Here is a 14,530-nt window from a genome sequence, read left to right as displayed (position 1 = left end):
AGACGCAAGCCATGCATTCCTTGTAACAGTGAAGTTCTGGATATGGAGTCGATTTGCTCAGTGGTTAAGATATTCTAGTACTGTGTATATATAGCACATGCTTTTCTAGGAAGAGGCACTTTTGTCATGAATGTAAAATACAACATGGTGGCGACTGAGCATCTGCCATTACAATACCTACACTTCATCATCACAGCAAAGAACATGATTTGTTACTGTTTGTTTGGATCTAGTATTCCTGATTAGTGATTTTTGTTACCTGGCAAGCTGTCACTCAGCGTCTGCTTTCCAGTCTGGTGGCTTCTGATGGACAGCAGGGGACTGGATGGATGATTTAGCACAGATTTGCTTTGGAACGGAGTGAATATCACGAGCAGATGATGCTTCCTGATGCCCAGCTTGTTTAGCAGCGCCAACTGCCTTGCACATGTGCAGGGGGACCACGGGCTGCGAGAACAGAAGGCCTGGCAGCCCTTGTCACAGCGAGCCTCTCGGTCTACCCCCCCCCCCCCATTCAGTCGTCTCAAAGGAGCAGAGAGGCAAAGTAGATATTTGTCTCTATTTATGAAGGTCAAGCAAAATTGCTCCTCTCGAGCCGGAATAGACACACCTGCAGTCTGACTTCACTCTGTTGGTAATTTAAACCCATGTATTTCTTGCATCATCAAATTGGATAAGCCTCAGCCTGGTCTGACTGGGACCCACAAGGAAGTGTGTTCGCGCCACTCCAGGGAGGCCGGAGCATCCCCAGGCAGGCAGATGTGCTGCTCTCACCTGCTCCGATGCACATGTCACCACTCCGGAGGGGAACGGGGAAGTGAAGAGGTGTAATTGGATCACAGAGGGGACACAGGAGTGTGGGAAAGGGAACTGTGAAGAGATAAGGAGTCTGGATGGACAAGGAGAAGGAGTAAAGAGAGACAACCAGAGATAAAGAGGCAGGAAGAGTGAGGGAGAACCCACCCCACGGAGTCAGAGGAGGGATGTTTGAGGAGGGATCAACAGCTGGATCCAGCTGCTGAGTCGGAGCTGTGTCGCAGCTGCCAGAGGCTGACTGTCCCTCTGGAGACCCAACTGTTTTCCTTCTCTCTCTCTCTCTCTCTCCCTCTCTCTCTTCTCTCACCACACTCACACTCTTTCATAGAAACTTGGAAACAGTGATGAGAAGCCTGCCTCACCTGCAGCAGGCAGTCAGGCAGACAGACTGTATTAATGAAATTTCTCGTCCCACGAGAGAGCTATATAAGCCCATCTTCCTTCTTCGCCAGATGTGGGCAGGAAACCCTTCCAGCAGGCTTTTATCTCGCACAACTTTTGCTTCACAGCCAACAGTCCGCGTGACTGCATCCCAGCCTGCACTGACCTCTCTGAGGTCTCCCTGACGTCCTGTAAACACTGCTTGCTCTACCACTCAGCACTCACGCAACAGACAGCAACCAACAGAGGATTCTTATTGCATGTTCTGCAAAACGTCGCTGGCTGGTGGTGGCACCTGTATGACACAGCGCCAGTTTCAGATATTACATAAACTTGAGCAGGTGATGGTTAAAAGATATATACTGTCTTTACTGTCTCATAGGGTATTTGAAGTCACTTATCAAATTTATTTTATATGAAGTCATCTATGAAGCAAAAATACCTTTTCAAATGCGATGATTTTCTGTTTTATTCTGCTTTATATCATTTTGTACCGAATATGTTTTGAAATATTTCAACAAAAAAGACTTCTGGTTGCATATTGGTAAAATCTCTGGTAGCATATTGTGCTGCTCTCTGAAATTTTTCATTCTGAGCAATTCAGCAATGAACCAAAACAATTATCACAGCATTAATCAATGATGAAAATCATTTGTAGTTGCAGTCCTAGAACAAATACAGCCTGAAGTCCATGAATGCAGTGGTCCCTCAGTTTTGTTTCATAGTTCGGTGTTTAAATCCTCACAGCTTTGGTTTTCCCCTAATGAGCACTATTTCCTCCTAGGTTCTGTATTGAACCATATAACATTTAAATTTTCACAACTTTCTCTTCTTCCTGTGCTGAGAGAGGATTGCTGATGGACGTCTAGCACAATAAAAGGCGCTCAGCTGCCTCAAGCCCAGTAACTTTGACCTGAACACCCACACTCCATCCAGATGTACATCAGTGTTTATGTTCGCTTTAGTGCCCCTGCTAGGCCCAGGAGTAAGTGTTCAAGGAAGTATTACATTTGCGAACACATTAAGTAGCACATCCAGTTTCCTGCAATTTTACCATTCCCTGAAAATACTGTTACACCGCAGAGCCGCAGCGAAGCTTGGTAGTTAGCAGGAGGAAAAAGAAACAGAGGAGACCAAAAGCAGAGTCAGCTCGCCTCAAGCTAAACTAATCTCACGGGGAGACAGGCCACTCTGGTATTAAAACAGACAAGTGAGCATTCCGTTTGACACAAACCATCCCCAGAAAAATATCTGGTAAGAATTGATTACACGGTTTTTGTACAGAAATACCAATCTGAAACTGGCAATTTCACTCAGTTCCATAGTTATTCTCACTTATGTGCAAAAAGTTGAAATCTCTTTTGGATACTCGGGAAACTCTGTGAGAGAAAAGTTATCAAGTCCATTACAGAGAGACAAAGTGGCAGTATAGAGAGAGTGATTGAGCAGTTATGTGTCCCTTTTAGTCACCAAATCATTGCATTTAACCTGGCTGTGGTGCAGAGTTTTAGTTTGGGTGAAAGTCAATGTGAGCAATTTGTGAGCACTAAGGGAAGAACTGCTGAGTAAATATGGTTGAAACTTAAGAGTAGAAAGTTTCTGTGGAGGACCACAGAGCAACAAAACATAAATGTTTAATTTTTTTTTAATGGGGCTTCTTGTTGAAATAAACTGGAAGACAACAAACTAACTTCTGTAAACACAAAATAATAAAGACAGAGATTGTGAAAAGCAAGATGCCTTTTAACAATGCAGGCTTTCCAATGTCCCCTGATGAAGCAAGCAGCCACAGAAATGTAACAATGCATGCCAAATCTTTTGTATTGTAAAGTGCATTATGAACAATTCTGGATGATGAAAGTTATGATCCCACACCTCTGCAGTAGCCACAGTTTTTCATCAGCTAACACAGACTCAAGGACAAAATGGCACAAGGTAATGGAGTCAGTGTTATTAGCACCTGCCTGGCAGTTACCAGTAGGTGGTCACTATAGTACAAAAAGACCGTGGAAACTGTGAGGCGCTGGTGTGAAAGAAACACATTCTTTCAATTATTCATACTTTCTCTCCGGGGCAATTATGAGTACTCTTTTTTCCCCACAGACTGGTTGCTTTTATGTTGGCAGGAATAGAGAAGTGCCACTTCACTGAGGTACCTCTTTCAACTAGGCTGCCTTTAAAGATTTCAGTGAAATAATGAATGTGTTTGGGTGGTGCTGTATGTTACAGTGCTTAAAAAGACTCTGTAGCATCTGTAGTTATCTAAACTGTAAGTAAGCAGACTCACAGCACTCTTGCACACGTGAAAAATCTTGCCGGAGCTTAACAATCCTACACAACATCAACAGTGTTTTCTAATTAGTCAAAAAGATGCCGAGACATCGCTGAGACAGGAAGCACTTTGGGTGGCAAAGGAACAGATAAATGCAAAAGTCTGAGTTACAGCTTCAAGAAAGCCTAATGGCAAAATGTTTGCTCCTTCACTTGCAGCAATCTGAGTTCTTCTCATGTTGCTAAGGGGGCTGCAGCGATGACAAGCGGTCCATTCTGTCATGAACATTGAGGGGGTGGGGGGGTTGGAAAATTAGGTCTTGCCTATCCTCACTCCCAGCTAATGAGAAATGAAGTGAAATCAGATAAGAATTTGGAGCGGGACAGACCAACGGACAGACAAGGAAGCCCCCCTGCTCATGTCACCTCCGCCACTCATGCCAGCACTTGTCAGGGCTCATTTCCCCCTCAGCTGCGTGGAGACCCCCTCTCGCCTTTCTACTGGAGCCAGAACGACCCCCCCAAATACAGACAGAGGGACAATTCTTAGCAGAGACCAACCAAAAACCGCAACGATATGAGGTGTAAATTATTCCCCAACGCAAGATTCTGACATAACTAACTGGAAGGCTTCATTATTTCATAAGTGAAATAACACATAACCCTCAAAGCCAAGACAGCCAGGCTTTGCTTTACTGAATTTGGAGATATTAAGGCTGGCTGATGTGCCTCATTATCCCTAATGACATCTTATATTACTCTTCTTCCTCCATGTCAGGAATCAAAAGCTGCTAAATTAAATGACCTTCACATAATGATTTTTTTTCCATCTTGTTCTTCAAGACGTCACACATCTGTAATAAGACTTGCACTGGCAGAATACAACAGTACCTACAGAGTTAATGCACGCCCGCTACCCACAGTGTAAAATGGAGATATAAAATAACGAGAGAGATATTTGACCTGTATGCAATCAAGAAACACATTTTGACACACTGGGCACACTTTGAAAATTAAAAATGAAGGATAGAATTAGTAATAGTTCACGAAACATGTTCAACAATGCAGCTCAGGATTCTTACAGTGTTGTTTTTCCATGTCGTATTTGATTTCTCCTCTCAAGGATGACCTATTTTCTTTGCAGTAGATCTTACATATTGAATTACAAGACTGATTGGTGTTAATATACTTAAGTCCTTATTTTTAGTTATATTTTTCTCCCCCAGATCCAGTTATAACGTCACCCATAAACCAAATGATGTTTAGCAAAACGTGACAAAATATCACAGGCACAGCACAGTGGAGCCAGGCTGCATTAGAATAATCATGAACTGCTGTGCTGGTGACCTGAGGAGGAAAAAATAAAAAATCGAGCCACTTCAAAGGTTTGAATTAATGATCACAATACCCATATTGTAATGTTTTTTGGACAGGGTTGTGTACGGAAAAAGGGGACATTGGGAATTTCATCTGCAGAGAAAAAAAGGCAGTCATCAGATGTCTTGCTGAGATGTTTGGATGTAGAGCTGGCACCCTGAGTAAGAGCAGTCTGTTCTCACATGGCCCGCCAAACACACGTCTGCAACATCCAGGCAGGCCCAAGAGAGGCCAGAGAGCAGTGGCTTTGAAGAACTACTTCATACTTGGACCCTGTGAGACCACTGATCAAGCATGTCATACTCTGAGAGTTGTTTGAAAGCAGGTAGTAATGCTTTTGGAGGCAATGCAGAGGGAAGACTAAAGTCTGACTATCTCTGGTTTGAAAGAAAACAAAATATGGCTTTTCGGGTATTTTCACAGAAAATGAACTTCAACCCACATTGGAAAGAGTGATCGTACAGCTTTACTGTTTTCCAAAATATACATTTTTTTAATTATTCTTCGGTTCACTTTCCAAATTCCATAATCAATTTCAGTGCATTCGCATTTCTCCTGATCCTTGTGGTCCCTGAGATTTATAATTAAGGGACCTCCCACAAGAAGCCCTCGTAGCTTCTATTCCTGCATTCAAGCCAGGAGTCGCGGTAAGGCCTTCGTCTCCCTTCACTCCTCCCTCTCCCAAGGCCAAACAGTGGGCCAAGATCCCGTCTGCTGGGCCCTCTGTTTGGAGTGCACTCTGTATCCAACTCCTTGATCCATGCAACACCACTGGAGACACTTAAGAAATAGATTTGTATGGACCCCTGTACTTGTAAAAAAGGGCTGGCTTTTGTAAGTTGTTGTCTTTTTAATAAGATTGCTAAAAACGACTTGAGAAAACAATATGTTTAAATGAAAAAGGGCTGCAGTTGCCGGGGGTGCTGTAATTTGTCTGAACTTTAATTCATCTTGTCATCTATAGCCATTTTTTCTCACGCTCAACTAGCCTAATTAAGGTGCCTTTTGAGAGTGAAGTGACATCTATTTCTTGGGATAAAGCCTTGAATTTGTCTCTGCCTGCGAATATGTGAAAAACCCTTTTGTGCCTCGGCTGACAAGAGGACTTAACACTGCCTCTGTTACCCTGGAAACCTTTTGAGAGGTGAAGGGGAGGACAGCCAAAGAGGAGATCATCTTGGCCTAAAACCACAGGTAAATCCTCACTAAGGCAGTCCAGTTTAAATAAATTAACCATTAAAAAACAACCCTTCATAGAGGAATGAAAGACATCAGCAAAGTCTGACAAATTCCGCTTCTATTTGTCTAATAAATTTCTATTAAATTTGTCGTTTGTAATGCTCACAATTGCCCCCAAGTTGAGACTCTTCAGACTCTCGCATGTGCTCAGGGTCAAAGTAGGGAGTGTGTTTACAAAATCAATCAATTAACAACATGCTAATGAAATAAATCTGCAAGAAAATGTCCTACCTCAAGAATGCAGGTTCCTGAAGCTGTGTTCTCTTTGATGGAGACATTGTAGAAGTTTCTCTCAAAAACAGGCTCGTTGTCATTTATATCCTGAAGTACAATGTTTACCACAGCAGTGGAGGACAGGGGTGGTTTCCCCCCATCTCTGGCTACCACAGTTATACTGGGATTGGGGTTTTTTTCATAATCCAGCTGGGAGAGAGTGGTGATAATCCCTGTAACAGCGTCTATACTGAACCAGTCGGAGTAGGTGCCTTGACCTTGCAGGATGCTGTAGTTAATGTTCCCATTGGGCCCCTGGTCTTTGTCTCTAGCTGTCACCTGTAGCACAAAACTCCCTGGAAACACCACTTCAGGGATCACCTGTCTGTACACAGGCTGGTCAAACAGAGGAGGGTTGTCATTGATGTCAGTCACCTGGATTATGAAGGAGGATTCTGCCCTGAGGGGAGGCGTGCCTGAGTCTGTTGCCATCACCCTCAGCTCATAGGTGTCTCTCTCCTCCCGGTCCAGAATCTGGTCCACACAGATCAGATAGATGATACTATCCTTAGTGGTCAGGGCAAACTTTCCATCTCCTCCCTCTAGCGACACATTAACATTGGCATACTCTCCATAGTCTGGGTCAGTGACTGAGATCCTGGCTACATACTGGCCTGGTTGCGCACCTTCTGAGATTCTGGGAGATCCATCCTCACTGAGAAAGATGATGGTCATGGTGGGCTGGTTGTCGTTGTAGTCTCTGACGTGGATGGTGACGAACGCATTTGTCACCTCTGGCTGGGTTGCATTGTCTTGCGCCTGGACCACCAGCTCATGGACTCTCCTCATCTCAAAGTCCAGCGGCTTGTTGAGTGTGATGACGCCGGTTCGGGAGTCAATGACAAAGTAGCGATCTGGGTCGCTTTGTCTCCTGTTGATTTCATACAGCACCATCCCGTTGTCCCCGTCATCAACATCTGTCGCAAATACCTGCAGGATGTTGCTCCCTGGTTGGAGGTTCTCAGATATTATGGCATGATAGCGGCTCTGGTTGAAAACAGGAGCGTTGTCATTAATGTCTTGTACAATAATATCTAATGTCATCTGATCAGTCCTTTTAGGGGAACCCCCATCAAAGGCCTCCAAAGATAAAGTATAGGTGGATCTTTTCTCTCTGTCTAGAATGGCACTGACCACCAAGTCCAGATAGAGAACCTCATTGCTCCCCCTCCTGGTCTCCAAGGTGAAGGCCTGGCCAACATTTCCATCCTTGATGAGGTACCCCTGTGTCGTAAACTGTCCTTGATCAGCATCCACAGCCGGCTCAAGAGAAAATCTGGTCCCAATGGCTGTCTGCTCAGGGATTTTAAATGTTGCCCGTTTTCTTGAGAATGTCGGGGCATGGTCATTTATGTCATTCACCTTGATGGTCACCTCCACAGTCACACCTGTCATGGTGACTGCAGTGAAGTTGTATCTATCTCTCAGTTCCCTGTCAAGAACTTTAGCAGTTTTAATAATGCCCGTGCTCTCATCTATGTCCAAATCACTGCCCACGCCTGTTCCCTCGTGGTCTGAGATGAAGTACAGGGATGCTGTGATGCCAGGAGGAAGTCCAGCACTGATGTCACCCACAATTGTGCCTGCTGGTTGCTCCTCGTCTAGCTGCAGCTCAAGGGTCCCCAGGACCACGGGTGACTGGATTGTTACAAGCTCCAAGGCAACATACACCATTAGCATCAGCCTTCTATTCCACCAACCCTCACGATGCGATGGGTCCATTATAGATTTCCCAAAACCCTTGGCAGCTGTCTTCATTTTGGCTCCTTCTTTTTAAACCTGGAGACACACAAAGGGGAAAAGCTGAGCAATGTCAAACCTGACAACAGCAGAAGCTAAGAAAAGGTGTATTATTTCTGTGTCGAAATACAGAGTAAGTTAGTTTAAGAAAAATAAATATATGCCTTAAACACTTTCCCATATGTTTTATGGGCTCTGGTCCCAACCACAGCACATACAATAGGCCCTGCATATAACATTTTCCGACACTTCTTAGTTCACATAATAAGTCAACACCTTGTTCCTCCTACATACCAGAAAGCTCTCCTTTGCTAAAGAAACATCAAAACCACAGACCGGAGCATACTACCTCAGACAGGGAGTCTTTGGCTGTCGCTATTCAACTCCAATTAAAAAGGTGCAGGAATCACTTTTGCCAGGCTGTTCACCATAGCAGTACCCTCTCATGTAAGTCTAGGAGGTGAGGTGCTGGATTTAATATTTATGTGTGCTACCACATTTAGCTCTCATGGAATGAGCAGTTCTGAATAACCGCTCCAAGAACCATTTAAAACATTTAACTCTCCCCACAAGAAAACATATCTGTCTTCCAATACTTGTGAGAATTAAGAGTTTGAGTGTTAAATCAAGAAGAAAAAAATATCCAAATATTGATATTCAAAAGTAGTGAGGGTGTTAAAATTCCTTGAATAAACAATAGGCACACATTGGCAATGGACCCATACCACTGCAGAGGATTTGTAATTGAGACTGAGAGACACTGTGGAGCAATGTGGAACTTATTCAACGAGACTGTCACCATCTGCAGAATAATCCAAAACCACCCAGTGTCTGGCACACATAAAATTATTGTGTCGTTTTCATTAAATTAAAAGACCAGCTTCCAATTGTCTGTGGTTCTGTCTGAATTAATGTTATTCATAACTCCTCTGACTTGTGTGCAAAGTAAATCTAGCTTTAATTCTGAGGAAATATATTCAGAAGCAGATTATACTGTGTTAAATTCTGAGGGATGGAGTTTTAGTAAAAGCTCTTCAAGGCTCCCCCCAGTGGTTTAACTGACACCTGCAAGGAAACACTCACAGAACATCTGTGTGTGAGGATGTGTGCGTGTGCACCAAATACCTCCCATGTGCCCGTGAACGCAGTGTGGCGATGTGTCTCAGCCACAGTGGTGACAGTGTGTTTGAGTGACAGAATTGCACAGCGGAGTTGAAGGGCTCCATGCAGTCTACCTCTCTCCCTTTTTCTGGCTCTGCAGCATTGTAATTGAGGTCTGCTGGAAGTTGGCCATATGCACACAAGATTCCAGGTCTAATTTCAGTCTGCCATGATTTGGAGCCCGCAACACCGAAGTTACTAACTTTAACTTCAAACTGGTTTGAATTCAACCTAGTTTGAGTAGTAAAAGAAAACCTTGGAGCCTTACTTTTGAATTATGACCTGATAATCAGTCCTCTTAACATATTTAGTCCTCTTAATGTTCAATTCTAGTTCATTATTTAACTGTTGGACTAAAAAGGAATAAAAATGAACTCTGGATCAATTTTAAGCTTCATTCCTAAGTCATATAACTTCCACAGAGACCATAATAATTGCAAATGACAGGACCATAAAAGCAAGCACTACAAATTTACCCTCGCACACCATATGTTGGTTTGCTTTGTGAGTACTGCTCCTAGCTAAAACATAAGCATATCCACAAGACCCTGAAAATCTTGACAGCACTTGAACTTTAAAGTCTCAGTATTGATTTATTTCACTGCAACACTGGGGATGCACTTTTACAAAGCTTACTCCAAAGCACAAAGAATAACTTTCAAGGCCAGAATCTTTGTCCAAATGCCACAACTGAAATAATGCATTCTCTGGTTGAGCTACAGCGGAGGACCTCTGCAGAGCTGCGCAGCCTAATGGATATAGCAGACACTCTCGGGTAGGCTAATTGCACAATACCAGGTTGAGAAGGACATATGGTTTCAAAAGATTCAGTCTGAAGTTTAAAAGAAATTTCTGCTCTTTAAAGCTACGAAGCTCACCAAATTGGTAACAAACACTGTCATCTACCCAGGCACTGAGAGTTTAATGTCTGTAAATTAGAAGCTAGTTTGCAGTTGGGATACAAAAGGCAACAACCTATTCGTGCGTGGGGCTTCAGGGAAAGCAATCCGGAAAAAACAGTTCAGAATAGCTGCTGATGGTTGAAAGCTGTTGTATTTAGTAAGCCAATCCCAATGTGGCTTGGATTCAGATGTTTTCCTTGCATCATTGTCCTAGATCATGGTGAGTCCCTCCCACTGGTAGTTAAACACTGGTGAAGAGTTTTGTTGAGATGATGTAACTGCTGGAGGATTAACCCCCGTGTACCTTCAACCACGACACTAAAATATTTAGCTTACGCTTCATAAAAGCATGATTGAGGTTACTTTTTCCAAAACCAACACATATGCATATAACACATCACGTGCACCTCATTGTTAGCAGTAACTATGGCGCTGACCCACTTTCTTTTGAATCCTCTAAACCAAGTCGACCGACCAAATCCAAGGTTTCTAGGATTTACATGCAGAATAAAAACCTCTGTTTGAATTCGCTGGATATCATTCTGGGCACTTTCCTAGCATGACTGGAATCAGCATAAAATTCCACAGCAGCAGTGCATGCTGGGAACATCAGTGGCACATTTCCCACCTCTCCACTGTAGTCTAGATTGTGTTTGGCAAAATGTGTCATATCCACTTTTGATGACAGCTGAAAATACAATTTCTTATTTATTATTACTTTTCATTTTTCTGTGAAGTAATAGCAGCCTTTTTTATACTACTATCATGACAAGCAGGCCTTTGGTTTGGAAAAACCTACAATAGACAATACATCTGAACAAACAGTGCTGCCTCCCTCCACGAGCCAATGCCCACAATACATAGAGGAATGCCAAGCCTCTCATGAAATATACATGTGATTTTGAAAGGTGGAGATTAAAAGAAGCTGTTAAACATCACAATTAATACAGTGGATTTGCCAAGTCATGTAATGTCATCTGAGGAGACGTATCTTGGGATATTGAATAACTGTCAAACACTTATCTTAAGCTAATATCTTAAACAACTGCCATGCACGACATTTGATATAGTCGCTTACAAATTTAATGTAGTGCTTTCCTGATCTAACCGGAGTATCAGATCTCCAGAGATACAGTATATATCCAAGTTCATCACAGACCTGACCCTGAAGAGTGTACTTCAGCTGCGCTGTTTTAATTAACACAACCAAACCATTTTCACCACCAACAGGCCAAGAGGGACAGCTACAGTGACACACTACGTAAAATGAGCTTCTAATTCCATGTCATGATTTCAGTTAACTCAAAGAAAACTTCTGTGGTTTCAGCAACATGCCAGGCTGCCTAAAGCTCAATGGAGCCATAATGGAAACCACAGACAGAACTGCAGATTGAGAGGACGTGAGGATGACAGGCTTAGCACAAAGCAAACTAAAAGGCTCTGAATGTTTGCCAGACTATTGCCTCTCACAAGTGCCACGTTTCTGTGCTCTGCATTAGTCTTTGAAACTTGTGTCCCGGGGCATGTTAAAAAGGCCAGGAAAAACCATCACAGGCCTCAGATACACATGCACTCCCTGGCCATAACAAACACGATATTGGGAAAACACACAGACTACTTTTTCTCGGTGAGCTGAAGGTTTCTGAGGGTTTGTGACAAGAGGGATCATCTCTTTCCCACAGTAAGAACAGCATGGGTGAGTTCAGCTGTTTGTGTAAGATGTTCCAGATAAAAAAACACACACCTTATGTCTTTGAAGATGACACCATCTGATATTGCGTTTGCAGCACAAGCGGTTGCATCATTAAAAACATATGTGCATCGAGTTACAGTAGCAGGGGTGCGAGGAGGGTTTGGACAACATTACTACAAGTAAGGTCAAAGTTCACGATGTACGTGAACTGTCATGTACATGGTTCTGAGGACAACAGCACCGATTGGGATTTTAAAAATCTGAGGGTGTCGACAAAGGTTTCTTGCTCTCAGCACTGACATAGAAGTTTATTTTACTTGACAGCCTGTCACAAAGGAGAAAATGAATCCCAACTTTGACAGTCTTCTAGCACGACACCCTCAAAGCCCACGGTTGACGTACACTTCACTTATCTTACTGATGACGACACTGCAAGAAGATGAGTAAAACCACAGCAACTACGGCCGATTTCCAGAAATGTAAAGCAACAAGAGACGTTCTGGGTGGTGTTGGCGTGGCCACCCTGGGAGAAACATATCTTGTGTTTTTCATTCCTTTTTAGGAGTCTGGAACACTAGCTTCATCAACAGCATATGCAGACTACAAAGACAAGACCAATGAAATGATTACTTCATGCACTGCACCAAGGGCTTATGACATAATCCTTGGATTCTTATAAAAGCTAGGGAGGCCCAAATTTTGGTTTTATCCATCAAACCTGTTTTTTCTTTTAATTTTTTTGTTTGTTATACATTTTAACTCAACCCAGAGACTGAAAAATGGCACTCCTTACAATCATAACAGAGGAACTAACCAGAAACTAAGCAGGTATAGAAACAGATGCACAGATGAGTAGATACATATATGATGGATAAACGAAAACACTGATAATCACAACTTTTAAAAAGCCTCAGTGGTACAGATACTATTGTGGTGTGGCCAATTTGCTTGGGGTGACTATGAGAAGTATCAAGCAGATACAGTGTGGCAGCAACAACGCAACTTCACAACTGCAGAAGAGGCACGTTACAGCCAGAGCAGGACTCCGCAGTTCTCCTCCAGCTGACGACGCGCGCTGAGAGAAAACAGAGAGAAAGAAGAGGAGGAGCCTGCAGCCCTTGTTGCGTCTAAAGTCAAAAACGGCAGCACAATTACGCAGCGGCTCCATGGGAACCATCACATTCACAACTTAGGTGCGCGGTGATGGAGCCCAGCGGGGACTTCATTAATTCATTAATTGATTGAAAGGAACACCTATTCACGGTCAATGAGCACAAGTCTGCCAACACAATAACCGCGCCGACGTGCGGATAATCGTTTGGTATGTGTCCAAGTGGGAGTGTGAGGGCGACGGGAAGGCGCAGCGGCGGCGGCGGCGGCGCTCGGGGGACAATACAATAACTCCATAGGTTGACCAATTTGAGAGGAATGTCTCAGAGGGGCTTAAAGAAGTGCCACATGACATGCAGTTCAAATATTTGGCTGCTCTTCAAACCCTGGCTCGGGCTGAGGGAGTTCTGTTTAATACACAAGCTCGGGGACGCTTCATCCTCAACCCGGTGATGTCCTGATGAGCGGTTCTTACAGGTACGGCGCTGAGTGTGCCAGCTGTAAACCGCTGTATGCGCGGGCATATGAGACTATACAGGGGCTGTGTCTTCAAATCAACTTTGTAACAGGGTTTGAAATGAATGGGCAGACTGTCCATTGTCCTTACACAGCTGTCTGGGCACCAGTCTGAAAAAAGTAGAAAACTTAAGTCTTCAGTCGCTGAGTTTACGCGTATCCTCCCACTTTAAAGTAACTGCAGGCGCAGGGTAAGTTGTAAAGAGTTGGAGGAACCAGAGGGGAGAGTGCGCGGTGGGTGAACTGCACTGATGGTTACTGGAGGAGTGAGAGGTCTGTGCCATGCAGTGATAGATACTCACATTCATCTGCTCCTCTGCTCAGTGTTAGAGAAGACAAGCCGAGTTGGAAAAAAAAAGAAATATCTCTCCTCAGTGTTTCCTTGTGAAGACCAAGCCCAAAGTGAAAGTTACATCCATCTCAGGATTTCAACAAAAACAGGTTTCCTTCAGCCAGAGATTCCTCCCGCTGCACACAGTTAGTTTCTTTGCTGAATTCCTGTTGGGTTCTTTCCGATTCCTTGTCAGGCGAAACGATTACAAGTCAAGCGGCAAACTTGCGCCTTGTAAAACTTTCCTGTCGTCCCCCTCCAGTGGACGTTATCAACTTATCGGCATCCACTGTCTGCCTGTCTGGTCGGAGACACACTGCTGCAGCACGCTGAGTGAAACCAAACAGTGTGGGGCCGCGCTGTGGACCCCCCTCCTCCCCCCTCCTCCTCCTCCTCCTCCCTCCTCCTCTCCCCTCCTCCCCCCTCCAAATCTAATTTATTCAACACGTGACGGAGAGCAGCCTCCTGCTCCTCTCCGCTGCCGCTGCCGCTGCCGCTGCCGCTGCCGCTGCCGCTGCCGCTGCCGCTGCAAGGAGCCACACCGACTGCAGAGAGACAGGCCAGGTTATTGCTGAACTTTGGTGCCACCATCCTATACGAGAGGGAAGTGTAAATCAGCAGCGTTACCCGCAGTGGCCCACAGGATTTATCACGGAGATGTGCACAGGTTCAAATATTCTGTGAGAAATGTGAGAAAGTTTGAAAAGGTTTGAAATGGCT

The 14,530-nt window shown here is 44.1% G+C and overlaps 1 protein-coding gene across 1 annotated transcript in view; it reads right to left on the bottom strand.

Moving 5' to 3' along the window:
• LOC139632101 (protocadherin-16-like) overlaps positions 1–14,138 on the bottom strand; it is an 81,013-nt gene extending 66,875 nt beyond the window's left edge. The window contains exons 1-2 of the mRNA XM_071496859.1: positions 13,782–14,138; positions 6,316–8,136 (exon numbers count right to left, since the gene is read on the bottom strand). Coding sequence (XP_071352960.1) covers positions 6,316–8,115 — 1,800 coding nt within the window. The 5' untranslated portion in view covers positions 8,116–8,136; positions 13,782–14,138. The remainder of the gene's footprint in view (positions 1–6,315; positions 8,137–13,781) is intronic.
• Between the last annotated feature and the right edge of the window lie 392 nt (positions 14,139–14,530).

This window comes from Trachinotus anak, unplaced genomic scaffold (assembly GCF_046630095.1).
Source record: "Trachinotus anak isolate AG129_WGS33_773 ecotype Australia unplaced genomic scaffold, CSIRO_AGI_Tana_v1 ptg000014l, whole genome shotgun sequence".
NCBI classification, from domain to species: Eukaryota; Metazoa; Chordata; class Actinopteri; order Carangiformes; family Carangidae; genus Trachinotus; species Trachinotus anak.
The sequence above is the reverse complement of the archived record's forward strand: the minus strand, read 5'-3'. Positions and strand labels throughout refer to the sequence as shown.